This window comes from Falco peregrinus, chromosome Z (assembly GCF_023634155.1).
Source record: "Falco peregrinus isolate bFalPer1 chromosome Z, bFalPer1.pri, whole genome shotgun sequence".
In the NCBI taxonomy this organism is placed as follows: Eukaryota; Metazoa; Chordata; class Aves; order Falconiformes; family Falconidae; genus Falco; species Falco peregrinus.
In genome coordinates this window covers 57,743,169-57,769,758 of record NC_073739.1, presented here as the reverse complement: position 1 = coordinate 57,769,758, position 26,590 = coordinate 57,743,169, and the positions used below count along the sequence as shown (strand labels likewise).

The 26,590-nt window shown below is 42.9% G+C and overlaps 1 protein-coding gene across 5 annotated transcripts in view; it reads right to left on the bottom strand.

The window, feature by feature from the left end:
* Nucleotides 1–24,314, bottom strand: part of ARHGEF28 (Rho guanine nucleotide exchange factor 28) — a 126,437-nt gene extending 102,123 nt beyond the window's left edge. For 2 of the 5 annotated variants that reach the window (XM_055790959.1, XM_055790961.1), the window contains exons 1-3: nucleotides 23,969–24,241; nucleotides 16,031–16,109; nucleotides 15,353–15,396 (exon numbers count right to left, since the gene is read on the bottom strand). In XM_055790959.1, coding sequence (XP_055646934.1) covers nucleotides 15,353–15,385 — 33 coding nt within the window. In that variant the 5' untranslated portion in view covers nucleotides 15,386–15,396; nucleotides 16,031–16,109; nucleotides 23,969–24,241. Of the gene's footprint in view, nucleotides 1–15,352; nucleotides 15,397–16,030; nucleotides 16,110–23,968 lie in introns of all 5 variants that reach the window. The other 3 variants (XM_055790964.1, XM_055790962.1, XM_055790960.1) reach the window with 3 other exon arrangements.
* Between the last annotated feature and the right edge of the window lie 2,276 nt (nucleotides 24,315–26,590).

The following is a 26,590-nucleotide window of genomic DNA, read 5'->3' as shown; positions in this document are numbered from 1 at the left end:
ACCAAAACCAACTTAGGGTGTCACAAGTCACATAAAAAAAAAAGCCTGGAAAGACTAACATACAAAGTGTTGAAAAATATACACATTGTAAACAAAAAACAAAAACCAAAAAAATTCAGTGCCACAACTACCTTGGTCAGACACTGGAACAGGCTTCCTGGAGAAGTGGTAAATGTCCCAAGCCTGTCAGTGTGCAAGAGGCATTTGGACAATGCCCTTAACAACACGCTTTAACTCCTGGTCAGCCCTGAAGTGGTCAGGCAGTTGGACTAGATGCTCATTTTAGGTCCCTTCCAATGGAAATACTCTATTCTATTCTACTTTGAGTTATGTTTTGTAGTAATTGTTAAAGCTCAGTGTTAGAGAAGAGCAACAGAGCTTCAGAAACATGTACGAACTTGATCTCTATCAGCTTCTTCGCACACAGAAAATCAGCTCACCTAGGCAGAAACCCAGAAGATCTACATTAGCCCTTTAAGAAAAGGCTTATTTTATTAGCTTAAATCTGAGGGGTAACCTCTGTCTTGCCCATTACACCCATTCCCTCAGAGGCATTTATTTCCTGGCTCCCTCAGGTAAGTCCAGTCCAGCTCAGGAAGCAGGCTGAAGCAGAAACTACCTGAACAGATCTTTCCTCTGCAGACAAATGAACTCAGAGAGTGACAGAAGTGGGAGCAATCCCAGCTCCATCGTCCTCCTCCTTTCCCAGCAAGGCATGCAGGAAGGAGGGAAGCGGACTGGATCCTGCAATGAGGCTCAGTAACGTATTCCTCCACTAAAGCGATGCCCCTCTGCTTCACGAGGCTTTCCTGGAGCTTTTTGGGAGATGCTAACTCTTTTGTAATAGAGCCTCTTGGCAGAGCCCTATTGCTCAATCCAGGCTCTCAATCAAAACATGTACCCACTACACCAGGAGTTTCATGAGAAATTCATACAGAAAACATTTGTTCAGCATCACTCTCACCACATCTGGGAAAAGCACTTCTCCACAGCTTCCCACCCCATTCTGCAGGGCATGACCAAAGTACTTTCTCAAGTCTGCAGAAAACCTCTGACACTGACGTATCACTAAAGCATGAATAGACTAAAATTACAGTTATCAGCATTTAAAGGTAGGTAACGAAGCCTTAATTCACTTATCAGTACAAAATGCTGTGCTCCTACAAAGCAATGTTTGTTCTGAGTTTGTTCCAGACACTGAAGCTGGAAACACATCCCAACTGGCATACTTCTTCTGTACTTCTAAATATAGAATGAATTTAGGCTTAACTCTTATCCTCTTAGGTACCAAACCCCAAACTAGGTAAGTCACACAGGCACCTCATCATTGGAAAACCAGCCAACTGGCCTGAATACAGGGCAGCTGTCAGATCGTGGACCCAGAGGACTTCACTGGGTCAGATTCCTGACAATTTACCTGTTGCTAGGTGTCTTTGACACCATTTTCACAAATTCAGTTGTCCAACAACAGTTCAACTTCTCTCCCATTCCTTCCTCACCCTAAGCAGCTTATTTATACCCTCATGAACATGGAAGAATGTAACAGAGAGTTACAGGTTTATTTCTATGTGTAGGTATGTTCCAGCACGCCACTCAGGGTCCATGTGGACCTCAGATAACTCAACTCCCTTTTAATCGAAGCAAGGGGAAAGATGTGCCATTTCACCATCTTGGCAAATCAACACACTCCCGGTCACAGCTGTCTTCTCAGGCAGATTCGGGGGAAAGTACTTGCCCTCAAATTCAGACACTGTCAATTCTGATGGACTTGTAGAGAAAGCAAACTTTAAAGTCCCAGGGCACTTACTGAGACCAGCCTTTACCTCCCTTAGATTTACACCTGAGTGGCTCAGAACAAGTACTCAGCTCTACCAAACCACCACAGGGACAGGAAGGACCTGGAGGCCCCCCAAACACCATCCAGGCCTGCAACAGCAGAGAACTTCAGGCAGCCACACCAGCATCTCTGACTGCAAAAAGATACCAGATATGGTATAGAAGAAAAAGAGCATGGGAGAAACCCTTCGTCCATTGAAGCCAGGAAGAGTTTTGCCACCGATTTAATGACAGCCAAGATCATCATTGCGATCCTTGAAATAAAAACCAAAAAAGCATACACAAGGGTTTGGGAAGAGGAAGCTGGAGCTATGAAGGTATTAAGATAGACTGACCCAACTCTTAATGCATTAAACCTGTGGCTGAGCAAATGTTTGGCAGCTTTGACCTCTCTGGGCTCCATAAAGGAAAGCACACCTTTTATCACCAGTAAAAACACCACGCTGCCACCCGGTGCCAAGGAGATTAGGAAGGTTTGTGCTGTTAACAGGATTTATAGCTCTATGCATGCTTTCAATGTAACCAAACAGGTTTTTCCAATGTATGTTTTCCTTTGGTTTCTCCAGGGCACTCAAGAACTGACCAGGTCAGGCCACAGCTGGTCCTCTGCACCCCACATCCCAGGCAAGGAGCAGCAAAGACCTGACTCCCCGCAACCTCAGGAGAAGAGCTCCCACCTCCAGCCACGCTCCGACCCTCTCCTGCATCCCAGAGAGGGACTGCGGCAGGCTGCCCATGAGGAGAAGAGAAGGGAGGTAGCAAACCCTCGCAGCTGAGGCACGGTGGAATCCAGGCAGGCAGGGTGGGTCAAAGAGGCGACCGTGGCACTTCCAGCATGCCTGGTCCCTACTCTGCTGCAAGTCACCCCACGGCCTCACAAAAAACTGGCCCTTAACCTGAACCGAGCTTCTTCCACTTTGAATTCATTCAGCCACCACCAGCAACCTACCCCAGCAAAACAGGTGCGATGCAGGAAGACTTCCAGCAGGCTTCCAGCCCAAGGCCTTCATGCTGGCTAACAAACTTCCACGCCTGGTCCCTATCCGTGCATACACAGCCTGTATAAATCAATTCTCCCCAACAGGCTTTTACCATAAAAATAATACATCCTAAAGTCCACTAAAAACACCTTTACCAAACTATATAAGCAACATACTAGCCTGAAAAATAATATTTTATTCAGTGTTTTCAAGGATATTATCTGTAAATATAATGGTACAGTCACCACATGCTCCAAGAAAAATATACAGCGGTATAAAAACATACAGGAGTAAAAAAATTGCTTTTTTGCTCCCAAAATGCAAGTCCCAACATCTTGAAGTAAATGCAAATCCCCAAGTACTGGTAGTAATAATGGTGCTTTTCTCCTCTATGTAAGCTGTCACTAGCCACTACAATTTAACATAAATATTTCCTCACTGTTCAAAAGACTCACTTCAGAAAATCTTTATATTTTAAAGTGAATTGTTTAAATATATTTTACGTATGCTTAGACCAGAATAGTGGCAACATATTTCCCCTGAGCAACCATACCATTTTAATGACATTTGCTGCAACTTAGCTGCAACTACAATCAATCCTACACAAAAGTGCTTTTGTAATAAAACACAAAACAACTACACTCAAATCATTAATAACGAGGACAAAGCTATAAACATGCCTTTCTAATGTGATATTTTTATAATGTCCACCACACAGTTCTTGTAGACAGATTGCAGTAAACATTGTCATGGACTTATTTAAGAAAGTACGTGCCTTATTTGAATGGAATGCAATAGGATTCAAGGCTAAAGACACAATTCAGAAGCAATTACACCCAGGGAAGGAAAGCAGTAACAAACTGAAAAACTAATTAGGAGATAAAAGCTGAACAATTCTCTATAAGCATTAACTTTCTAACTGTACAGCTAATAACATCTTAAACAAAAATGGGTGGGTGGGTGTGTCCCCAATTTAATGACTTAAGAGAAAAAGCAACTGAGTATAACTGATTTATTTTCTATCCAGAGTAACAGAACAAGCATAATTCCACATGCAGACTGGAGACAAGGTACATGATCATACAGTCATATTTAGTATTACACATTGCCCAAAAGCCTACATGTAGATTTTTATAAAAATTAAATAGGCACGTATGGTTGCTTTGAGAAGAACTGGCTCTCTGCTGATTTACACAGTGCAAAACACCAGCACCCTGAGAACGTCACTCATTTGCAACAGATAGAACACGGATCTTCAGCCTCTGCTCCTGCACATAAGACATTGCCTGCCTGCAGGAAATGCAGCACAGCAGATTCTCAAAAAAAATCAGCTTTATGCACCAAATATTTATAGGTACTTCTTTGACATACAGCAGTTTTGTGAGAAATGTAGAAGAAACACTTGCACAGACACCTTTGGACACAAGTGTCTCCCCCACATTCGCTTAAGGCAGGACAGCAAAGGGAAGCCCAACAACTAGCAGCTGAGGCAGCCCTCCATTCTTGTCAAAAGAGTGACAAAAAAGTGTTTGGTGACCACTTGCATCCCAGAATATAATCTGAAGGATGATTCTAGCAAGATCCAGCACAACTTCGATGAGAAAAGCACTAATGGAGAAATTTCATAATGAAGACCAGTAAACTGTCCTCTTTTGATATGAAATATTAGCAAGTTCACCACTTTAGTTTAGATGCAGTGCCCTTTTGAAAGGAAAATAAGTGTTGGTAGAAGCTATTGCCACCTTTTTGACTGCTAAGTAGCCCACGTAAACTGCAAAAAAATAAAGCATTCTGTTACATTCAAACCGATGACAAAGCACACTCCCAGCAAAAAAAAAGAACAAGATGGAAGAGAACCCGAAAAGTCAACTAACCAATTCTCTTGCCTCAAGGCAGGATCAATGCTGCCTAAGTTATTCCTCAAGGATGGGTTCTGCCCACTCTGTTCTGAAAGCAGCTCCTGCAGGGTTAGCTAACTCACAGCACTGGGAACTTCTTCCCAGCCGAACAGTTCCCTATCTGGCCTCTCCCTCCTTCCATGGCTGGTACATATTTTGGCTTTTTTAAGGGTCTAAAAAGTCTTTGGCCTTCATAACATGATAGCTGGGTGATATGAAATGGCCAGCAAAGTGACAGAAAGCTGCAATAAATAATTCAGCTTAACCTCCGTTTCTGTACGACTGTTTTCATGCACAAGCTGAGCTCTATAGCATGGTGATGACTTCAGAGCTGGGTATTTTTTTTATTTGTTTTGAAGAGGAGGTGAGATGAAGGGTTGTATTTTATTTTGTTGGGTTTTAATAGATCAGCCTTAAATCTTGTGGGGTTTCAGTCAAGATTATTGCAATACTTCTCCCTTGGTGACAAACTGAAGTATATCTGGTGTATTGGGAGTTTCTGAAATTGCATACACTGGCATTTCCCTAAAGCTGATGCCTCAAAATAAGCTATACTTTCTGCCTCCTCACTAGCCTCAATACAGGCTCACTGTCTTCACGGACACAGGCAGAAGAACAAGTTTCTTATTGAGAACTCAAGAATTGGCCCCAGGAAAAGGAATTAGAATCCAACAGAATTAAAAAAAAAAAATGCAGGCATCTAAAATACTGCTTATTTACTGCAAAACCCAATACAATTCCTCTAAAAAGAGGAAACCCAGTAATAGGTAATAACACACAGGTGTCTCCAAGACTCTATGCTGCTCTGCACTGTTAAGTTGCCTCTTATGTTATACACTTTAAAAAGAAACACATATTAGACATTAATACTTATTGATGCATTTCATTCAGTGCACATGCAATACGCCCAGATGTTTCCCAGGTCCTTATAGTCTACAGCACCATCTTACCACAAAAAATTGCCCTCTTCAGTCCTGTTTCTACAGTTGCACCCTCTCAGTCAGCCTTTCGCTTTTTGTTTGGCTTCTGTCAGCTTTTCTGGCTCGCATTGCATTCATCTGTGCTGCAAAGTATCATCCCAAAAAAGATGTCAAGCACAAACACAGCAGGAGCTTATGGTTCACCCAGGTTGTGAGGGAAGTCTGGCACAATTTTAGGCCACAAATAAACAGTACAACGTGCAGCAAGAAGGCAGCCAAAAAGGCATAACTCTGCGATGCGGGTACATAAAGCTTTCACACTGCACTGCTGTACTGGTATACAAGGTGGTGGCAGGGCAAAGGAACAACTAGGGTACTGAAGGGATTAACTCACAATGGAAGATCAAAAGGCACATAAATAAAATATAACTTGAACAAGCAGCCATTTCAGAAAGATACTCTAGTGCCAACTGGAGAAGCTCAGACACTTTATATGTTCACAAGTAGGTGACTACAGGAACTCAGCCAAGAGCAAGAAACCCCCCAATGATCATAAAATGAACAGAGTGAAAGCAACCACTAATTTCCTCCTCAGCACAGGCTGGCAACACTAATCTCTCATTTAAAGGTACAGTTGGCAGCAAGACCATTTACATGTCTCCATGAGGAACATCCAGCCACACTAACCAGACCCACACCAGATGTGGGCACGCAATCTCATTTCTGTTGAATCAGTGAGAGCACACAATACAGCGCTTATGCCAGCTTTGTGCTTTTTATGCCTGCTATATGTCAGCAGCAGGAAAAGAGACAGTACCTGATCTGGCTGCTGGTGCAGAGTTAATGAACTGATGTTTCCAAACAATCTGACCCAGAGTTTATAGCAAATTAGCATTTTGATTCACATGGCCAGTATTTTCTTTATCTTGTCGCCAGCAGTCTTAAAGCTGTGTTTAGTGCACCATCGAACTGGGACAACAGGTAAGGTAGAGGAAAGGTTTCAGTCTCCCACACGACAAAAGTGATTCATACTTGTGAAGAACTAGCTATCTTCTAATTCGGCAATTGCTGGATGGAAACAAAAATAGCCTGGAAGCATTTATCAGAAAGAAGGCAGGGAGGGTTGGGGGGGAAGGAAGAAGAAAAAAAAAAAATTCTTTTCAAGCATTACACAGTGCCAAAACATGTATTAACATTCTTGCTGTTCTGTCGTTAAAAATATTATTCAGTGTTTTGCTGTCAATGGCAACACAATTTGTATCGGTGCATAAAATCATACAGAGGAATTAAGAAGCTTGGGAATAAGCTGTTCACATACACAGGTCAGAAAACTTCTGCATATTAACAATAAGGCATATTAACAGAAAATGAACATCCATTCTGACATGTAACAACTAAAAAGGAGCCACCTTTTTCAGTTGACTTGATTTAAAATATATAAATCAGATTACTTCCTATTGTCATATCCTATGTGACATCAGGGCTCTACTGTTGCAGACACTATACAAATACATGTAAGCACAAAGTCCCTGCCCAGAAAAATCCCAGTCTAAGGACTGAAGAGGAAAACAAGAAACGGAGGAAAAATAATACACCATGGGAGCAAAACATTATCTGACTGCTGACGGACATGCTTTGAAGTACCCATTCTTTTCCTTCATATCTTTTAAAATAGATCCCATTCTTTCACATGTACTTCCTCAGTCTCATTCTGGCAGCCAGTTTGCATCCAAACACAGGCTAGCCTGTGCACTCCTCTGTGTGTCCCCATGCAAGCCACCCACAATGGACCTGACCAGGCTCCCACAGAGGTCAAGAACAAAACACTCATGACTCCAGCCAGCACTGGATCAGGCCAGCAAACACAGTTCCATACATTAGCAAGCACATGCTGGAAGCCCAACACACATTTAGATTTCTCTTTTGTGTTTTGAAATCGCTGTCTAAACAAGACGGTGGTTTCAGCCTGGCTGAACACACAGACTGGCCCGCGATACGGCCAAGCCTACCGCAACAGCGAAGAACACAAAAGCACAGGATGGCCAAGATGGGCTAGAAACCGGCTTCTTTCTACAAGGTGCTGGCTAGCAGAGACTGAACACATGCCAAGAGCAGAGAATTCAAAATCTGTATCCCACCATTTCCCTTCCTTTCCGCCTCCCTTCACATCTCAACTCCTTAGTTCAGCATGGAGGAACTGGGAAGGCACAGAGCTTGGCACGGTAGACAAACACTCACTTTGGGATCAATATGTAAGTGCTACTGCCACTTCCTACTCCTGTCATGCAAAAGCATACTGGAATCCCACATCAGTTTGAACTTCACACTTCGATCATTTAGAAAACAGAGTAACATTGTTGAATTATTCCTGTTAATTCTGTTTCCCAATACTCATGCACATGAAACCATGCATTTATGAAGAAGTTAACTATTACAGTTCATTTGTCCCTCCAGCTCTAACTATGCATACAAATAACAACCTTCAGAAAAAAAAAATTGGAATTTCTTCCTGCCAAACAAGATGATTCACAGCTTCTTAACTGGCTTACCAAGTGTTTTTTTAAGTCCCTTTACCTATGGACCTCTGAAAATTTTGCAGCAGATGTGCTCAAATTATTTATGGATTCACTGCTACAGTGCAAATAAAACCCTGTTTACTCAATCACCTTTTGCATGGGCCTCAGTGCAGAACTGAAATTTCAGAAGTGTTCAGGATTGTGTGAATATCAGAGTGCACTTTACCATTGCCTTCAGATGAAGCAACACCAACCAACACAGAACACTTCAAAGAACTCTCGACTTCGAGGTAAAAACAGCCCAGAAGACTAGAAGTTGCTGTCAGAGTACCAAATTAATCCAATCCCTGGATATGCATTAAAATCCTCTTTTCAAATTTCTACCACCCTTTGCTTTCTGATCTTTTCAACAGGACTTTGACTCCTAATCTGAAATTTTTGTCTTTAATTTCCTCTGTTGTAGAACAGCCACGCATATTCTGAAACAGGCCTGGAACTAGTTTATGCAAATTTCCATTATGAAACTCTGTAATTTAATTATTTTTCCCCTTCCATGCCACCGCTGTCAAGTGTGCAGATGGTACAAAATACCAGAGCTAACACAACAGGGGAGCACGAATGCCTGCACCGGGGCAATGCAGGATGGTCCCCGGCAGCTGGCTGGACAGAGCACCCTTGCTTCATTCCTTGGCCAGTGCCTACTGCCTTACGCCTTTTTTTACTAGATAATGAAATGAGCTTATTTGTCGTCTAAAACATTTCAGAATTCATTCTGTTCCACCGTGTTTCTCACCTATGTAAATCCAGGTGGTTAACTGTCAATCAATACAGCAGACTTTGCTTTAAAGAATCTTAAAAATCAGTCCAGGCACTTGTTGTTGTGACCCTTGGGTATGAAATATGCCCTTTATTTCACTTTCTCCTCTCTGTTCCTTACTCAAATATCTTCTACAGCCAAGGCACCTATGAATAAGCAGTCAAGTTTTCAACCAGGTCCCAGGGAATTATGCCAGCTCATCCTTTATGAACCACACAATCGCAAATTAGGACAACAGTGAAGATGCTAATGAAACTGGCTGTAGCCCTGGTGTTCACTCAAAAACTCCTGCAGGGAGGGTATATCCTTTGAAAATGTAAGAGAAGATCAAAAGAACTTCAAAATTGTTCCTTAATGACAGAAGGAAATAAACCAGCATGGATCCAAGGGATAATTAAATGAGGTTGTAACACAGACATACCCCTTTGTAGGGATAGGATACAGGCATATTGCATGTGATAAAAAAGCTGCCAGACTGTCTTGCCCACACCAGGATTTAATTCCCAATTCGCACTTCTGCTCTCTCCTGAGAGTCAACCTCTTGGGCCAGCAGTTAACGTGGACGCAGCAGGAGGGAAGCTACACTGTCATCCCAACTTGCTTGGAGCAAGGCCACCTGGAAGGCCAGCCACGGCCACCAGGCTGTGCTCACTCCTCCTCCTTCACTGCTGCCAAGGCTGAGCTCCAGCAGTGCAATGGTGAAGGGAAATGCTGGTGTGGATGCCCAGGTTTGCACGTGCATATGAACTAGCACGTGAACTCAGGACACGGTGCCTCAAGTACCCCAGACGTTGATGGGAACAGCCCTTGGGCCTCAGTACCTCCAGCTTCACTGCAAGATGAGGGAACAAAGGTCAAGACATGGTTCCTCTGGCCTCCATTTATTCTTGGAGGGGAGACGGCTGTGAATGCAGGCTCGACACACCTCCCTCTCTCTGCCTCCGCCTAAGCAGCTGTACTCCTTTCTTTGGAACTGTAAATGAGATGGCATGCACCTCTCCGGATGGGACATGCCATGAGCAAACTGCATTAGAAGCAGTTTCCACTTACCAGAAAAGTAAAGCAAACTACCGTGCACAATTCTTCATATAGACTTACTTAACTTCTAACCAGGTTACAGAGGAAGGAAGCTGCCCCATCCTAGCACCCTAGGTTAGGATCTGAGAAACCTGGATGGATGTCCATTTCACCACACCTTTCTTACATTTTAGGCTCATTGCTGCCCTTACATCAACTCAGAACTTCTTTGTAGATGAAGTTAAACAACATCTCCTGGCTACAAAAGAGCACTGTGCGGAACAGTGCACTACAAAGCTTTATTACAGTGACGGAAAACGCAGATTCCTAAAATAGAGAGTATTAAGCCAGTATCACATCATCCAGAGCAAATCACCAACTCAAACACACAAATAGCCAGACAAGCAAAGAACAGGCACGACCATGCAAACCCTGTAAAGACCACATGCTGGACAGAAAAAAGTCTGGGAAAAGAAACCCTAGAGAACTTGACAAGTTTGGTACACTGAAGACCCAGCCCAGGCAAAGACCATCGCCAAGCTTATCCAAGGCAGAAGAGTCCCTAGGCACTCAGATGCTCTACGGCTGTGAGCAGCGAGTGCTACATCCTACTCTCAGCCCCTCCCCAACCCAGTTAGAGGAAAACCTGCTAAGTCCTCACCATTTGTAGGAGGACTTCAATACATCAGTATTTAACAGTGAATACATAAGCATGCCTCCCTCTTGGCACCTACACTCCACCAAAGAAGCTGTAAGGGTGTCAGAAACAAAAACAACCCCAAACAAGAATAAAACAGCAGAGACACTTAAGAGGGAGAGACTTCATGCAGCAGAATACACAAGAAGTTAATTAAGCTTTGACCTCAAGCACTTTAGCCAATGCCAGTGGTTGTAGGCAGGAGCATGTGATGCCTCAGCAATGTACAGTACAGGACCAAGTGGAAGTTTCACTTTCCAGGAGAGAGGAGTCCCAAATCTGAGAGCCTGTGTTTCTGCCTCTTCCCAGAGAATTGACATCCAAATACTCTTTTGGAAAGACAGAATTGACATATAACCTCCAGCATTACCTCCTCAGGAGATGAGGCCCCACTGATGTCTACAGGGAACTGCTGTGGATATCCTCCATGGCTCAGCATCTCTTGATTTCCCTCTGCTGCTCCCACAGGAAACATTCATCAGGCTCTCAGCAGAGAATAATTTACAAATTTCTGAGATCACATATTTTCTGCTTTTGAGCACTGACTGCTCCCACAGTATGACTGCCCCATGGCAGCAAGACATTTATTTGCCAATGTCAAAGATCAAAGATCAATGTTGGTAATTTCTTTAAAACAAAAACAAAATTTCTTTAAAACAAACAAACAAAAAAAAATACAAAATCCAGTCACCTACCATTAAATAAGAGGGAATGATTTACCATGAGAGAGATTTGATTTTCCATGCTAGAAACTGCTTTCAATAGGAGGAAGGAACAACTACCATATATAAATTCTTCAATATATGAAAAGTGCTCCATGAAATATTTTGCTTCATCAAATATTTTGCTTTTTATCTTTCCTAGATAGCCTCTTTTCTGCCTACGATGAAACCAGTGGGTGCCTGAAGATAGCATCATCTTATTCCATATATTGCGTTCAGTACACTATGAAATGAAAAGACTCAGCTTGCTGCTCTCCTTACAGAAAGGACTGGATAAATACAGTTTTATTTGCATCAGTTAAAAAAACATAATTTAGGTAGGTAAAAGCTATCTAAATTCAAGTTCTACTTACTTAAACAATGTATTATTAGCATTGAAAGAAGAGACACAAGATGTACGATGTTTCACTTTACCCTTGGCTAGTCAGTCCTGAAAATCAGACTGGTTTATAAGGAATGATTTTATTATATGGTTAACAGTATTTTGCTGTCTAGAAGATGGAAACAGGCTCCTCAAATTAACTGAAAAGCATATGCTTCAAATACTTAATTTTCTGCTTCATTACCATTCATTTTTTAAACCCTGACATTTATGTGTGTTGTAATTAGATTTTAATGTATTGCTGCCACAAAAATTACATATGAAGAGAAGTGTATCAAAATAATACATTTTTAAATGGAGTAATTTCATAGAGTGTTTTTAAATTATATTTCACAACAATTATATTACCCAGCAAGGTCCCTGAGCTTTCCGAATGCATTCCCTCTTACATAATAAAAAAGAAATTGCTGTCACTCAGCCAATCAAATTACGCATGCTATTTTAGATTTGCAAAGAAATTCAGTACTGACAGAGTGTGACAGTTCAAACTAACAGTGCCGTATGGATGCATCCTCCAGCTGTGTAACAGCTGCTCACATACAGCAAGTCAACAAAGTATCTTGCATATAATCTTTAAAAATGTGTATTATAAACACAGAACTGCAGTTACTCAGATAATTTGACACAAAGTACAAGCCTCTCAGACAGACATCCTTGGAATAAAGAAGAGTGTAAAATCCACTTGATATAGATGATAAGCATGATTAAACACAGCGTGAAAAGCATTCTAATTTTGGACCCAGCATACAGTAGATAGCTCTCTCTCTCTACAAACAAACCCCTATGCCTTCAGAGAGGTTGGAAAGAAGGGATTACTTCCTACTTTTTGACCACTTGCACTTTTCCTGTGGAAAATGTGTTATAACCATATGCTGACATTTTTAAAGCTGCATACAAACAGTATGCAATTGCCATGACCTGGCATTCTGTAGTTCCACCATGCCCTTAAAAGAGACGGGAACACATCAGAGAAATACCTGAATTCACTGCAGTGCAAATATTTGTCATGTTCCCTCAGTATTCCTAAAACCTGCTTCTCTACCCACCTCTGCTTAAGGACGAAGGTTCAACAAATTCTAGACAAGCTCATCTAGCCAGAGAACGGCTTAATGAAAACTGTCTAAGGAACTGTGTGATCAGAAAGGACTTTCACATCTAATTTAAATGCTGATTTCATAGTGTTCTCCAGCAAAGTCATGCAAATAAAGCAGGAGCAGTTGGAAAGAGTTTCCAGAACGGATGAAGTAATTGGACCCAGCTAAGAAAAAAGAAATGCCTTAACTCAAGGACTTTTTCAAGATGGAAAGACCTCTTTGATCTTGCCAGCCCCACTCAGAAGTACTCACATTAGGAACAATATTGTGATGGGCAAGATTGTGAAGCTGCATCACTTTCAGGCACTAGCTCACCAAAACAACCGTATCAGCGCCAGAGGATCAGTATAAGGTCTGTAAGACCTCTCCAAGTTTCAGATGGGGATTGAGAGACAACCTTTAATCTTTCTCAGTCCCCTTAGAGTGTTCACATAGCCCCTGCCCATTCCCTGCAGAAAGCCTGAAAGCTTCTCATATCCTGATTCCCATATATGCGTCTGCGTGCGCACGCACACACCTCTACACAAAATATATGAGGCTGTTAAAAAATTACTACAGTCCCAGTTTCTGGGAAACTCACCCTGGGTGCTCCCGCTGCAAGTCTCTGGAAGTCCACGTTTCACCACTATCCTCAGGCTTGGTACGACACTGGGGACCCAGAAGAAAGACACCACTTCCACCTGCTTCCCCCACAAGAAAACAAGTTGGTGACCACCTAATAGCAATCCAAAACACTCTCACTGGGTTTCTAGCAAGTTAGACTGCAACCAGCAAGTTACCAAAGCTCAGGTTCAGTACAGGCTCTTGCTTGTGCAAAGCTTAGGACAAAAATTCCCAACTAAAGTCACATTCTCACATCCATCACTCTACAAGTGACTAATACACCCAAAGCCCTCTCTGCTTCCACCTGATCAGTACCTAGTTCATAAGAGATGTATCACTATTAGCCCCCAAATGCCTAACTTTGTACCATGCTCTTATTCACTGGAGTAAATAAAAGGCAGGGAAATTTAATCTTTCCATGTAATAACTGAATTCTCCTCAGTACAGACCAATATCTCCCGATATTATGATGTCCACAGATGAACAGATACCACAAGCTTACATCTGGCTCTCAGGTTTATAATCAAAACGTTAAACAGAACTGGCCTTAAGTGTGATCCTTAAGAAGTATTACTGGTAGTATCTTCCTGTCTACCCTAATAACTGTTCTTGCAGTATCCATATATTGTTATCTCATTACATGAATCTCCACCTTCTTTATCTTCCATACGAATTTCCTGTGAGACACGGTACCAAATACTTCATTTTCAGCAACCTGGATTAAGCCCACTGCATTGCCCTTCTCTAAGCGATCAGTTATCTTACCATGGAAGGATATCAAATCAGTCTGACACAGCCACCTATGACAAAACCATGTTGAATTTTATCCATTAGAACCATATCCTTGATTATTCTTTCTGTCAAAATTTGTTTTTGAAACCTTGCACCACACAACCAACATCACATAAGCAGGCTTTACAAAACCCTCCCCTCTGCCTCTTGTAAAGATACTGACTTTAATTTTTGTGAGCCTGAGGTTCCCACTCCCAAGCTGACAAATACAATGGAAATTCATGCTGGTACATTTGCAATCCTATACTCCTTCAGTACTTCGGGGTACAGATTATTTGTACTCCTTCATTTCCATCTCCATCTCATCACAATAAGCACGTAATTGTTTTGTTTCTTTGTTTCATTTTTTACCACCCCTTTGAAAACCACTCAGTGCCACTCTCCTAGACACTAACATTCACATACCCATGTTAATACCATTCTCATTGCAAACCACAGCAGAACAAGACAAAAAACACAACCATGGTTTATTAATGATAATGACTAGACTGCCCAGGTTTTAATCCTCACACTCATATCCCGCTGAAGGCACCAAGTAAATTAAGTTTATCTGAAGCATGTACTCACTGCTGTTACTACCTGGTTTTGAACTCTGAGTTCACCTATTTTAACCAAACACTTCAGGTTTTGCAGAAAATATTCCATTTGATTACAAATTTCAACTTACTCGTTTTCTGACATAACATGCAATTTCCTGATTTGATGAAGTGGAGAGAATGACAATTTGGAATTTTACCAGGAAAAAAACCAGCCATAAATTGTGGGAAAGAGAGAATGAGTTGTGCCTCTTCACAGGCAGTAAGTAGCTCTGCTTTTGAAAATTGCAATAACGACTACAGAAGGAGAAGAAAATAAAGATCATAAAGGGGAAATAATTTTAAACTTACTTCAAAGAACCGAGCCACAGTACTGAAAACCATGAACCCCACACATGCCTGCAGCAGACAGCAACGTTCAACAGTCTGCGGTCTCAGACAACCGGAGAATGGCTTTTGGTTTCATTCACCCTGCCTTTGAATGAGCCATTACCAAAAAGAAAACGACTCTCCCAGCAGAAGCTTAGTGTTGTAGAACTTACGTAAAGAGGTACTTCAGTGCAGGTCAGCTCCATTTTCACAGCATCTAGAAACAGAATAAACCAGTGGAATTATTACACACCCATCAGGAGGTATCGATATCATTGTACTGCATTCATGTCTGCAAATAAATTCAACATCTTCCAGAATTAGGGGGAAAAAAGGATATTAAACTTAGCAACCATCCATCTGCCCCAGATTTCCCCGGAATGAGGAAACGCTGGTGTAACAGTGCTCATGTAAGGCTGGAGGAGGGCTGGCTGGTCTTAGTTAGCATGCTGTGTGCTTTTCACACAATGGTCACAGTAAACAAAACAGGTCAGGCTGAGCCCAGCTGCCCAGACATTCATAGCTGCAGCAAATGAAGTAGTACAGATTTCAGCATTTCTTATCTCCAGAGGCAGAAACCGGAATTTGACCTCAAGATGTAGCTGCAGCAACTTTTACTCCACACCAATACCCAAGTGTCAGGTGCTAGTTTTTTACAACTTCATAGGAGATATGACCAAGACAGGTCACCTTAATTACCTTTAACAGCAAGCTACTGATACAAGTCACCACTGGAATTACCACAGTTACAGTCAATGTAGCAACTCTGATTTCCATTATATTTCAAACTCACTAAATCTTCAAAGTTCATACTGTAAAAATATTATTGCTGTTAAATGAGAAAAGCATACCAGAAGCAACACCACAGCTTCACAACAGCAAGGTGGGAACAACAACTGCGCACAAGTCTTCTACTTGCTCAAACAGACTCTGAAAAAAAGAGAATTTGTCTTAAGAGGAGGCTGTCTCAGCTCAGATGTGGCCTTGTTTTCACAGCTGAACAGTTTCCAAGAACAACACAGTTGTGCAGCTCACTGCTTGTTAATGCATATGTACAGCCTGCTATGAGTCAGATAGGATTTGAGAAGTTCCCTGCCTACAAACTGCAGAAATTAAATGCACAGCTTCAATCAAAACCAAAAATTACCCACCCACCACCCCAGCACACACTTCTTTTAAACCACAAGTTTGCTAATACTGATCTCCTTGTGTCCGTCAATTCATCTACATTCACAAGTACCTACATTCTTACTGTTTTATTTCATCATAATTTCAAAACAGAAGGCAAAATCACTGGTCACAAATGTTCAGCCAAAAAAAGCACAATTTTTGCACTGAAAGAAAATGGTATTGAGGCAAACGCTACTGCAGCTAGCCTAGTCAGCAGTGAGTCCCAGACACTGGGTCTTCTGATGTTCTGTGGTAGGGGGAGGCATCCTGCAGCTGGCAGCAAGGCATCTCACTTTGACAGACTGAGACAATGCTCTGCAGTTTCCAGCAATAGCATCATGTACCCAACCTTAAAAGCAGCAGCATGGGAAGTGCAGTCCTCTTTCTACAAAAGAAAACTGGGTTACAAGAGAAAGTAAGAAACCATAACATTAATTCCTGTCATGTTTTAACCCCATCTGTCAACTCAGGCCCACGCAGCCACTCTCTTGCCCCGCGCCGGTGGGATAGGGGAGAGAATTGAAAGGTGGAAAGTGAGAAAACTCAAGGATTGAGATAAAGACACTTTAACAGGTAAAGCAAAAGCTGCACACACAAGAAAAGCAAAACAAGGAGTTCATCCACCAGTTCCCACCAGCAGGCAGGCATCCAGCCATCCCTAGGACAGCAGGGCTCCATCATGTGTGATGGTTCCTTGGGAAGCCAAACGCCATCACTCTGAACATCCCCCACTTCCTTCACCTTCCCCCAGCTTTATATGCTGAGTGTGACATTCTATGTTATGGCACATCCCTTTGGCCAGCTGGGGTCAGCTGTGCCAGCTGTGCCCCCTCCCAGCTTCTCGTGCACCCCCAGACCACTCGCTGGTGGGTGGGAGGCAGAAGAGCCCTTGGCTCTGTGTCAGCCCTGCTCAGCAGTAACGAAAACACCCCTGTGTTATTCACACTGTTTTCATCACAAATCCAAAACATAGCCCCGTACCAGCTACTATGAAGAAAATCAACTCTAACCCACCCAAAACCAGTGCAAATTCACAGGGAGTACTTTAAGGTGGGGCTTTTGAAACCCGTCACCTTACAGAACAGATGAAGCATATTAGCTTCTATCCCAGACATGTCACCAACTCACAATTACTACCACACACAGATTACATGTATATATAGGGCATCCCTTCATGGTGGGCTGAAACGTGAGACATGCCAGCCAGCTGTTTTACACCACTGCTCTATCTGCTGTATAAAATCCTTTCACCTGCAATGGTTCTCCCTCTTTAAAGGAACACATCCAAGATGAACTCCACCATCTCCTCCACAAAAAGGTATGAACACGTTCAAACCATTATGCCATACCAATAGAGTAAGACCTGCTCCTCTTACTTCTGTCATATGACAATCTTGACTTCCAGAGCCTCAAGAGACATATCACATCTTCCTGCTCTGCAAGAATAAGGCAGGTATCCAGTCTAGTCTACCTATTGTACTGCAAGTGTGCACAAGAAGGTACAATTTAGTCCGTCTTTTGGGAGGACATCATTGCACCACAAGTACAATAAACTTTTTTTGTATTGGATAACACAAACACAACTCATTGGACAGGTGACACCAGCCTGACTTCAGTTCCCTTCACCCTTTGCTCGTGTCACACTGTGGATCCCCTGGGAGCTTGTGCATTCAGAAATACTACATACCCAGCTCAATACAGATCCTGAGTGGATAAAAAACTTGGAAGACTTAACTCATTTGAAGCAATCAATTTTTTCCAGCACTGACTAAAACCATGCTGAAATACAGTCAGTACTTCCAAGATGCACTTCCCTGACAAACCAGCTCATAATGGTGCTTCCTGGATACAAAAGTCTACCCTAATGGTACTCTTTTTGCTTCCTGCAGAAGAACCCATAAATGTCAACGCACAGCACTAGGCAACCTCTTCTGCTTTTCTCACAGTCTCAAGAGCGCTCGTTGTTTAGAAAAAAGTTTTACACAAATGGCTCACATCTTTCCTCCATCTGAGGCTTACAGTAACTCAGCCTGGCAGCTGGAAGTGGCTGGCTGGGAGGGGCAGGAAGAAGAAGAGGATGCACGCAGGGAGGAAATACTCAGCTCTGGCTACTGAGCAGCTCTTGTGCAACCTCTGTTTGCGAGTGAGGGACTGAGGGAGACACCATCACATGCACACTACTGCTCAACTCCTCTGTACAGCAAAGAACTGCTCAGCTCCCCAAAAGTCAGGGACCCCAGTGCTCAAGAGGTGCCATGTAGACAACTGCTCATGGGTGCTGAGGAGCAGTCCTACTCCGCACAGCAAAGGGAAGGTCAAGCTGCCCAACATGATGAATACACACCACAGAGCAACACCTGATCTCTTCCTCTGACACAGAAACCAGCAGGACAGGCATCTAACCACAGGTCCAGTTTCAGGCGTTGCCTACAAGTATTGAGCTCATGCCATCAGCGGTAGCAGGATTCATCTATACAAATTAAAACCCCTTTTCAGCATCCAGTTTAGCAGTAAAATTAATGGAAGCATTTATTGTGATGTGCTGCAAACTGGGGAGACTTGCAGCATATGTTTCAGAAAAGTAGTGGTAAATATACAAAAAAGAACAAAAGATCTTGAAAATAATTTTATTTAAGTAACTTTTTTTTCAATCTACAATCTCCCTTTGAACTTAGTGACAAATTCTATTGCCAGTCTCCTGACCAGCTCAAGTTACTGAGATGAACATAAGCAAGTATTTTGTGTTTTGTCAACGATCCAAGACATTTCAGTAATCCCTCCAACTTTTCCTCACCCAGTATTTTATTTATTGGTTGCCAATCATGGGACTCCCATGTATCAAATTTCTTTCAACATTACAAATTTTAGCATTTTATAGCATGGTTTCCCCAATTATCAAGACATGTTAGAAGGGCCACAATAATTAAATAAACCAATGTAAAATAAAACCATCAGGTACTGACTCAACTGCATTTTAATGGAAAAGACATCAATTATCAAACTATTTTACTCTGTACACACTGAAGAAATTAGATAAGGGAAACCATTATCTCAATCTCAGAAAGCAGAAAAGCATTTCTACTGGTTGACAAAGTGACCCTTCATCCAACACTGTGACTACTAAGTGGCTGTACCAGCACTGACTATGTATCAGCATTTTTCTAAATGCAAAAGGAGACTTCCCGATCCTACAGCAACCTGGCTTACAACTCACAACTTAACATTCTCCTCTTCACTGTAAATATAGCATATAACTATGAGAGAGACACAGAGAAGGTGAAGCCAGGGCTCTGGCTTTGGTGCTGCTCTGTGATCCAGCAGCCACTTGTATGGGTATCACTCAACTCAAGGCTCCCCAGCTGTGGTAACAAGTCTCCATGGCTTGTTAAGCAGCACCAGACCACAGTTTGTGCAAGCCTTGCAAGTGGCTGCAAAGTACAAGCAGTGGTATAAAATACATACTTCTCCATATATCAGTTCAAACAAAACACAAGGTCTTTGGACCCTGTTCCCTGCATTCTCCTTTCAGACCATAATCCCACACCTCTGTGCCATGGATCACTGCCTCTGTTTCATAAATCGTCAAACAACTGGCTGAAAGTCAAAACTGTCAAGCTATGTAAATAAACTTTCAAGGACGCTTTGCAGGTTCCTCAGAATTCAATTCTTCCTTTATTAATTATATTTCTTTTTGGTGATAGTCACATTGAAACTCATGTCTATAAAACACTGAGAATTACAGTCTTATTACCACCATCAAGGCAAGCACATTGAATTTGTATTTCTGATCAACGGGAGCAAGAGGAAAGCAAGGGTGCATCCCACCCAGAGGCCACTAGAAGGTAGGCAAGAATCCCCAGAGCATCATTTGTGATGCTTTAAAATCTAACATCTTTGTCTAAGCAAAATGTCTTCTGCATTGCAGAAGTCTAGCAACACATGTATATTGAGATGTCTTCTACCAAGCTCTCTTCCACTGGGTGACTGTATTACACGTCACCATTATCACTGTTCTATTACTTTTTACTGTGCAATAGCCCATAGAAAGCATCTGCTATGTCAACCCACAGGATAGCCTCTAAGATGGATACAAAGTATTGTACATACATAACTCTTCAAAACCAGTGAGATTCCAGTGTGGTCCTCAAAGACTGGCCAGCAGCTTCCACTAATAATGTTCGGCCCACTTCTTCCTCTCAACAAGCACAGCAACTGAATCAAACTGTATTTCTGAATTTACAGATTCCATCTGAGTTACATTATGCACGTAAACCCAAAGGCTCACTCACAGCTTCCCAAGCACTAGGAACTGCGCTGCACAGCTATCCGGTCTAACATGGTAGAGAACATTCTTTGACATGCAGATCCTTGCTCTGGACCTGATTAAAAGACCTTGGAAGAATTAAATGAAAGGAAAAAAGTAGGAGGCTGAAAATAACACACAATTACTACATTTCCCCCCCCCCCCCCCCCCCCCCATTGGAAGCTGCTTCTATGAATATCAGAAGCATATCTAATCACCTTTTAGTGATTAGAGTTTTACACCTTTACAGATAAAGATCATATCAAGAACCTTCATTTTTACACTTGGCTCTCCTGAACATCTAGGGCACGGGGAATAGGGAGGGGACAAAGCAAAACCCTCTGCTAGCAGCTTCACAAGCACATTTGTTTACTGCCTTCTAACATTATTCAAACTGAGAGGTAAAATAAACCCTTGCCTATTAAATTTATAATGAAACGGCTTGCACTAGTGTTGATTACTACACCACACATTTAGCTGCTCTTGAAGAAAGTGAACAGAAGAAATTAAGCTAAACACCTTTAAAATAGCTGCCTTTTCAACAATTTAGAACAAAAAGAAACTTAACTCTTCCTCCAGAACACATCACCCCATTCATGGCTATTGTATTTCTTTAATTTTTTAAAACCACAGCCATTTTATGCTTCTTAGCAGGGAAAATATTCAAGCAGTCTCCAAAAAGAGTAACATTTTTTAACCTTTTAAAAATAGATTTGGGTTCTAAAACACAAAAACAACTCTAGAAAAATGCCTCTTAGACAGAAGCCTGCTCCTGAGGTTGGAAAAATGTATTCTTTATGCATTCCTGCATTAACATTCTTCATGTAGCATTTTCATTTCAAGTAAAAATCAAATGGGGCTCTAGAATTTAGAAACCTTAGACATGTGGGTTATACATTACTGAAAGACAAAACTAGAACCAAATGTACATGTAAAGTCACTACAACAAAATAAAATCTGTATGATACCATTGCATCACCTCCTTTGCTCCTACTAATGCCTGTTTTGACTGAGATAGGAGCCTTCTAATGATGAATTTTTGTATGGCTTTTAGAATTTTCTACTCCCTAGTTTAGTGAAGCCATGACACCAGCGCAAAAGCAAACTCTTAAGAAAGAGTTCATGCAGCACAGTTGTACAGCTTACTAATAAGGTAGCAAAGAAGTGGACCAGAAACGTTTGGTCCTACAAATGCATTCAAAAGCATGATGATGCTTCATCATCCCTCAGGCTTGGCCATCCACCGAACTGCTATAACTAATGAATAAAGTTAAAGAGATACACTGTGTGTGATTAATAACACTTTTGTAATTTGCATTCCACCTTCATGAACAGCTAGACCAGTACAACAAACTCTACAGCCATTAAGAGCAAGAAACAAGTTTTTTATACCAGAAGCAATCAGATATGCTTCTGATATTCATAGAAGCAGCTTCCACTGAGAAGGGCAACTATTCCACCTTACAGCTCTCTTCTAATTACCAATGTAGTTTAGCAGTACCCACTTGTTTTAATGAAACTGAGTCTGAAAGATACAACTCACATAGCTCCACTAGTCAGGAGGAAAATCTGTAAATTGTTGAAAATCTGTTATTTTTTAATAATTGGCAGACATTGAGGAAAACACTGGCAAAATTCCTGAGACAGTGGATGAGAAGATGCTACAGATGTCAAGTTACTACAGAAGGAGGAGAGGAAAAAAAAAAAGGGGGGGGGGGGGGGGGGAAGTGTGCTCCAGTCAAAAAGTATGAAAGCCCCTGGTGCAAAGACTACTCTAGCTTCAATACTTGGGCACAAACATGCATGGTGTTACAAGTTCTGCTTGCTGCTCCAGGTAGCACCTTAGAACCTAAAAGACTTATTTACAGAAGACAGAGAGAATGTACATGCCTGCCCTAAGATTTCTGTATTCCCCATCTATAGATGGGAAATTGAGATGTGCAGGTGCCAACTGACTAATGTGTGGCTGTGCAGAGAGCTGGGTTTTGGCTGGCAATGCCAAAAATTGGAACTAGATCTTTTGAGTCACTACATTAGTCATAATCTATCCTTCCTACATCCTGGTGCAAATTCTCGCTCAATGAGTTATTCAGATGAAAAGAATGTCGGGCCATTTCGCACACCCTGCCCTCCTGAAACGGCCCCACAAAGGAAATATTCTTGGGTGAGACAACGGGAACTTCTCCCAAGTAAGAGCAGCAGCAGCTTCAGATCATACTCTTCCCTGACATTACATAAATGTTGGCAGAATAGTCTAATGTACATGTCAACTGAGAAGGCCAGATGAGTTTCCTGGTAGATTATTATTAAAATAGATTTACGCGGTCACTTTCTTTGTTGCACTGGGTATTCAAACACCACTTTGGAAATAGAAAAGTACTGAACTACTCAAATCTTTTCACCAGATTTTGCCCTGTTGATTCTTCACACCAAAGTCACAGAATAAAGTTCATTTTTTACCAATGTGGAAAAATCCCTCTTACTCAAATGCCTCCTTAAATCCTGTTTCCATCTTAACAGATGAGACAGGTTCTTTCTTTTGTAGAGATAAACTGCTTTCTATCCCAAGCGTGTGCCTTATAATGACTTATGAGAACTACCTCCATTCTTGTATAGGACCAAAACCAGACACAGGAGAAAGTCCATAAAACGAAGAAGGGCTTCACAGCCTTTTTTCTGCATCAGGATCACTGTGCAGGCTGAAAGCTGGCACAACTCTATGCCACACACACCAGCGTCCCATCGAAACACCATCAAGAACACGCTTCAGAAGATGTTTCTCAGCATTTTACTATCCAAAAAGTTTTCATTTCCTTTACATTTTTCGGTTGTGAAAGAAGTTAAAGTAAGTTAAGCACTTCTTCTGCTCCGGCTGAGAAGGGCAAGCACTTTCCTGATTAAAACCAAACACTCTGTCGGCTCAGGAATAAGAACTCGAAAACGCCTGAGCAGCTCTAACGGCACACAAACGAAAAACAAAAAACCCAAACACACAAATTTAAAAAACAAAAATCTAAATCCTCCCTCTGCCCGCTTTCGGGGCTCTGGGAGGTAACCGGCAGCCGCCGGGAGCAGCCTGCCCCGGGGAGAGCGCAGCCCGTCGGGGACCGCGCCTCCGCCGGCAGCGCGACGCCACGGCCGCTGCCCCCCGGGGCTGGACGTCGCGGCCCGGAGAACGAGAGGGCTACCCGCCGCCCCGGCCCGGCACCGCGGCCCGGCACCGCCCCCACCCGCCCCGCGGGGCCGGCGGCGGCCGGGCAGCAGGTGCCGCGAGCCGGGCTCCCCTCATCCACCCCGCGGGCACCGGCCGCCTTACCTAGCGGGGCGTCCCGGGCCAGGCTCTGCCGCCGCCCGCGCTGCCGGGGAGGAGGCGGCGCTGGGCCGCCGCCGGGGCCGCGCCTGCGGGAGCCCAGCGGGGCGCGCCCGGCCCCGCGGATGCACCGCCCCCGGGCCCCGGCAGCCCGCGGGGCGAGGGAACAAAGGCGCGCTGTGATGGCCCCGGGCCGGGGCTGGCTGGTGCTCGGTGCCGGCTCCCGCGGGGCGGCCCTGCCAGCGGCAGCGCTGGCTCGGCGGGGCAGGGGGTGCGGAAGGGCGGGACCCCCGCGGAGAGCCCTGCGTGGCCCCGACGGCGCCCCGGCCCCGGGAGCACCGGCCCCCAGCGCCTTTCGGAGGGGAGCGCTGCCCCCTCCCGGCCGGAGCGCGGCTGCAGGCGGCGGGGCGCGAGCCCCCGGCCCCGCCAGCCCCGGAGCCCTCCCCTCCCCCCGCCCGTCGGGCTCCGGTCCCGCGGCCCGCAGCGACCAGGCGACGGGCTGCCCGGTCGCTCCAGGCGTGTTTCACGCGCCGTAGTACTTTGATCCCGACAGACCACGGCGCGTTGTGCCTTTCCAGCTGCTACGCGTACACAACGCGTGACGTCGGCTGCTCCTGAAACCGTCTGTCCGTTGGCTCCCCGAGCCTGCGGTGACAGCCTGTCGCACCGGTAAGGACGGCAGAGCGCTGGAGATGTGGTGTTGAGCATCAGATTCGGGGTAGGGACTTACCCAGCTCATTCCCTCAGCACTGTAATTTAATTCATGGCCTGTTTGCTGTAGATGGATGGCATAGTCTTTGTAACCTTTTAGCAGAATGCTGTGAGGATCAAAAAAGTTTGTCCACATAGTGTAAGCAATGCATGAAAGAAGTAGTGTTTCACTGTGAAGCAGTGGCTGGAACACTGTGAAGATGTGTATTTCCTTATTATCCCAAATATCTGGGAAACAGGAGAATAAAAGTAATCAGAGGAAGAGAAAACATAAGAGATGCAGCTGTCTGTCCAGTCCACAATTAGAGCTCAAGTAGGGTCTTAGTATCCACTTACAGAGCAGTGCTACCAGTTTAAAACTGACTAAGCCAATAGTAAAAAATGTTATCCAAGTCCTCCAAGAGTGTCATCCGAGATGAAAGCATGCTCCATTGCCATACCTCTTTTCTATCCATAATTTCCAGCACTATGTACTATTACTCTAAGACACTTACTTAGACCTCAGTTCAAGAGGAAACCACCTCTTGCATTTACATCAGGCAAACAAGGATTTAGGTAGGCTTTTTGTATGTGTTGGGACTATGCATGCAATATGGCAAGTAAGTTTTGCTAGACCACATTCAAATATCAAAGGAAAAAAAAACCCACATATACTTCAGAGACTGTCTTTGGATCACACAGATCATCCTGGCATCACAATAATGACTGTTTCCCAGGACTTATGTCACTAAATAATGTTTACTCAGTTTTTCATGATGCACAGAGCGTTTTCTGTTTGAATACACTGGCTATTAAAAACATCTTAAAGTGAAGAATCCATGATCTGCCAACTACTACCTTAATTAATAAGAACAGAAATGTTTAGATGAATGCTTAGCTTTTAACACACACACGCAAAAAATACTGTTACAAAATGCAAAGCATCATAGTGGCAGTGAGGTGGTTTCTTGACCTTACAAATATTACTATTTACTTAGTACATACTTACTATTGCTACTCCTACTCCTCTTCTTCTCAGCCACCCTGCCCTCTAAATGACACAGCTTGGAGAAATTTTTTGAAGTGAACTTCTGGAACTACAGTCTTCATAAATGCTTACTAAAATAAGGGAAATGCTGAAATAGTCCTTGCCTGAAAATCAAAGGTGGTGTTAGGAATCATGGTACAGTAAGCTTCGCAAAGCAAAGTAACTGTCATTGAAGACAAAAAAAAAAAAAAAAAAAAAAGACAAGACACTTGAAGTCATCTTCCATCAGAATACATGATTATAGCTACAAACAGCTACATCAATAAGGATTAAAATCACAACTTACATTCAAATCTCTTTACAACAGTGTTTTGACATTTTCTACATGCCTTTTCCTTCATTTTAAAAGAGAAATGTAAATGAAGTATCAAAAACTATACGAGAGGGTTTTGTTTCTTTAGTTTGCCCTGTTTTTCAAGTATAAAATGTGCGTGATCTTTGCTGAAATTTTGCTCTGTAGCTACGAAATTTGTATTTTAAATCATAAAATGCAGTATCCTGTAAAATCTGATACTTTTCCATAAAACCTCTGACTTCTTTGTTTTGCAGTATTTTGGTACTTTATGTCGCAGGCTCCAACCATGGAACGTCAGTGAAAGGTAGACTGTGGTTATCCAGAGCAAAATGAAAATGTTTCAGCTCAGCATTACAACTGTAACTTTTGCACAAACCTGAGCTCAAGTAGGAACCCAAATCAAAATCACCTAATTGGCAAGATTTGCTTGTGTTGCACAAGGATTGCTAGAGTCATTACAAACCCTTTTTGTTTGCTTCTAAATGCAGAGATGTGAAAAGGTCTGACAACCAACAACAGCTATTTGCTGGCAATAGCAATGCCAAATTCACCTTCAAGATGGACTTCAGTATAGGGAGGTTGCTTTGTCTGGCCA